The 3,667-nt window shown below is 40.5% G+C and overlaps 1 protein-coding gene across 1 annotated transcript; it reads left to right on the plus strand.

The window, feature by feature from the left end:
• Nucleotides 1-377: 377 nt before the first annotated feature.
• Nucleotides 378-3,334, plus strand: Eid2b (EP300 interacting inhibitor of differentiation 2B). Its single transcript, XM_076838729.2, has one exon. The coding sequence runs from the start codon at nt 414-416 to the stop codon at nt 843-845; it is 432 nt and encodes a 143-aa protein (XP_076694844.2). The 5' UTR covers nt 378-413; the 3' UTR covers nt 846-3,334.
• Nucleotides 3,335-3,667: the final 333 nt, after the last annotated feature.

A 3,667-nucleotide genomic window follows, 5' to 3' on the forward strand; every position in this document is an offset into this window, starting at 1 on the left:
GAATTAAAATCTGCAGAGTTTAATTAAGATGGGAGCTGGAAAAGGATCTTATTCCTCAATATTCACATGAGTGTTGAACTTGTATTTTAAAATACAGCAGGAAGCTACTGCCGTAATAGCATCCAGGACCGCTTGGGGCGCTCGGGAGAGTGTTCGCTCTACGCTCGCGCACATCGCCACTCACGCATGCGCACCGTCAATAGCGTTCGACCCCGTTACCGTTTTTTTTTTTTTTTTTTTTTTTTTTTTTTTGTGTGTGTGTGTGTGTGTGTGTGTGTGTGTGTGTGTGTGTGTGTGTGTGTGTGTGTGTGTGTGTGTGTGTGTGTGTGTGTGTGTGTGTGTGTGTGTGTGTGTGTGTGTGTGTGTGTGTGTGGAAACGCTCTGGCGTTGGCGGAGTGGGCTCAGCGGTAGAGATGTCCGAGATGAACCCAATGAATGGCGTCAGCGACGTCTTACAGGCTGGCGTAGGCGGCAGGAGTCGGGCTCCGGAGGCCCAGGAAGGGCCAGTAGCCGGAGCCGCCCAGCCCATGGCGCGGGTGCTCGGCCCGACTCACAGGCGCGACCCAGGCCTCGCCCCAGGCCCGATGTCACTGCCAAACCTTCCAGGGCAGCTTGGCCTTTTGGGAGTTAATCAGCAGCGGCTCTTCCACCAGTACCTGGACAGGTGCCCCCTGGTCCCAGTCAGACTGCTCCGAGCTATCGAGGAACGCCGCAGGCTGTTTGTGGAAGGCTGCAAGGCCAGGGAGGCGGCCTTCGATGCGAATCCCCCTCCGCTGGACTCCGAGGCCGTAGCTTTTACTCTAGCCCTGACTTCCTCGGAAGCTGGCAGTCCTCTGGCCGACTGAGCTGGCTGTGACTGATAAGAGGTGGTGAGGAAGGGAGGTGCCTCCCGGAGCACAGGCGACAGGCCGTGCCCGTGCAGTCAGTGGTTAGGAAGCAATGCAGCCACCGCGGACAGACAGCACTCGGAAGAAGAACTCAAGGCACTTGAGAAGCGTGGAGCTGGCTTCCAGAGAGGTTCTGGAGCCTCTGACTTACCACCTGGTGACTGTGGAGCGATCCCTGTCTGCGTTTGTGGAAGCTCAAGATTACTTCATCAGAAAGAGTGGTTTTGCAAACAAAATCTAAGAAAAATGGCCAGTTACAGAATCCATAGAAATTAACCAAGATGACAAAAGAATTTAAGCAGATACAGTTAGGGAATCTTTAGTCATGAGGCTTGGAAGGCTATTGAAAGAACTTGGGAATTTCAGAATTTGTGGTCTTCTCATTCTCAGCCTTCAGATCTTAGTGTAAGGTTAATTTTGTGTCTTTTGAAGTTCTTTAGATGAATAGTAAATATTCAAATGCAAAAACACATATTCATTGTGAGATTAACATATTTTCAAGACCATGCAAAATTGGGGTAGGTTTGGGAATAGATTTGCTTTTGTTAATGTTTAAACTGTTTTTATTCTAGTATGTGTATCTATTTACAAGACTCAAAAAAAGTATCAAAAGATATGTTGTGAGAAGTTAGCCCGATCAACCTCTAGACAGGATAATTGAAAACTATTCCTAACAGGTTATCAGTTGTTTAGGTTTTTTGGTTTTGGTTGGTTGGTTTTATTTTTTGTTTGGTTTTTAACTTATGCCTTCAACAGTTTCCTACCATATACACAAATTAATATCAATCTAGATATTCATACTTGTTTCCCTTTTAAAAGTCAAGGTAGAATATGACAAGGTAGCATATTATTATATGCCTCTATCAGCATCTTGATTTTTTTTCCACTTATGTTGTAGATATTTTTTCTTTATTTTTTTAAGCAACTACAGTGTAAGGCTGTATCTCAATCTAATGAACTAATCTTTTGGACATCTTGGTTGTTTCCAAAATGTTTTGATATTTTCTGTGTATTTCTGTGTGTTTACTCGTTTTTCCATAGAGTAGACTTCTGTAAGTGGAAGCTCTTGATTCAAGGGCATATGCTTTGGGAATTTTAACAAGTACTACCAGAGTGCCCTCCTTGGGGCTCTCCCAGTTTACCTTCCCTTCAGCTGGTGATGACTTGTGATTACTCCACAGCCTGGCCATTCAGATCTGGCTTTGGGAAATCTGACAGTGAAAAAAATCATTCCTCTCTGTCTTTTCAATTTGCATTTCTCTAGCTGTGAGGGCAGATGTGTGGTCTCAGTGTGTAAGAGCCATTTGTTGCTTCTCTGTGAACTCTGTCCATATGTTTACTCATTTTTTTATGCCTTGCAAGACTATTTGTTTATCAGTCACTAAAGAAATTTGCCCCTTGTGGTATGAGATGGAAATACATTTTCTCTGTTTGAATTGCTTTTGATCCTTTTTCCATGCATAAAACTGTTTTAATTACCTGGATATATTCAGTTTTTCTTCTAGAAAAGGGGCTTCTAGAGCTTGAGTTATAGTTAGAAATGCTTTGCCACTCCTGGATTATGAAGGAATACTTTGATTTTTCGTTTTGTTTGTTTCTGTTGTTACTTTTGGTACTGGGGATTGAACTCAGGGGTCCTTTAACACAGAGGTGTTTTCCCCAGCCTCCTTTTTATATTTTATTTAGAGACAGGGTCTTGCCAAGTTGCTTAGGACCTCCCTAAATTGCTGAGGCTGGCTTTGAAAACTTGTAGTCCTCTTGCCTCAGTGTCCCAAGCTGCTGGGACTACAGCCGTTTGCCACTATGTCCTGCAGGAATACTTTGGTTTTAAATGTTAACATTAAAATTGTTTGGAATGTTTTAGGTTCTAGGAGTGCTATTCCACCCTCATTGCACTTCTTTTCCAAAGTTTTTCTAGCTATCATATAACTTGAGGATCAACTTGACTTCTAGATTTTACAAAAGCTGATGCTATTTATTTTATATTTGGGTTACATTCAATTTATATACTTTAATGTGAAAATTAATGTCTTTCTCTCCACTAACGTGGTAAGTGTTCATTTGTTCATGTACTTTTCATGTCCCAAGATTTGTTTTTAATGTTTCCTTCTATAGGTCTTGCCCATTTTTTTTAAGTATATCCCAAGATTGGTGGTTGGTTTATAGCTATTGTGAATGAAGTTTTGTCATTTATAAACTGAATGCTGCTGATTTTTTTCTTCATTTATTTTGTGGTGCTTTATTAAACTTTATGTGTTCTTATTGTTTGTATTTTTATTTGTTATACAGTCATATCTTTAACAGAGTAATAGTTTCATTTCATCCTTTCTAATTTTTAATAATCATTATTCCTTTCTGTTGTAGACTTGATTTGGCTAGAAGCTCCAACTCAGTATAAATAAAAATAGGTGAGAAGGTACCCTTGTCTTTTTCCTGGCTTTAATGTGTAGTGCTGTATTTTGGATTGAAATGAATATATTGTATCCTGTTAAGGAAATGTATACTTATTCCTATCTGTTGTCTCTTTTCCCCTCAAAATGTCTAGGAGTTTTGTTAAAGGTCAGTTCTATATTTTTAGATTTCTCCCATGATTTTATATTATATGTTCAGTTTTGGTTTGCAGGTTTTCTAGTAGTGGTCTTTGCATTTGGAATGAAGCTCACTTGGATATGATGCATTATTCCTTAGTATGATACTAGATTCTGCCTGTCAGCGCTTTAAAATTTCACATTAGAATTCAAAGTGAAATTGGTTTATAGTTTATCAACCTTTTTAGTGTT

The sequence above is a fragment of the Callospermophilus lateralis genome, chromosome 18 (assembly GCF_048772815.1).
Source record: "Callospermophilus lateralis isolate mCalLat2 chromosome 18, mCalLat2.hap1, whole genome shotgun sequence".
In the NCBI taxonomy this organism is placed as follows: domain Eukaryota; kingdom Metazoa; phylum Chordata; class Mammalia; order Rodentia; family Sciuridae; genus Callospermophilus; species Callospermophilus lateralis.

What these genes read in the sequence shown, in the direction of transcription:
- Eid2b (XM_076838729.2), top strand. Translation starts at nt 414, where the DNA reads ATGTCCGAGATGAACCCAATGAATGGCGTCAGCGACGTCTTACAGGCT.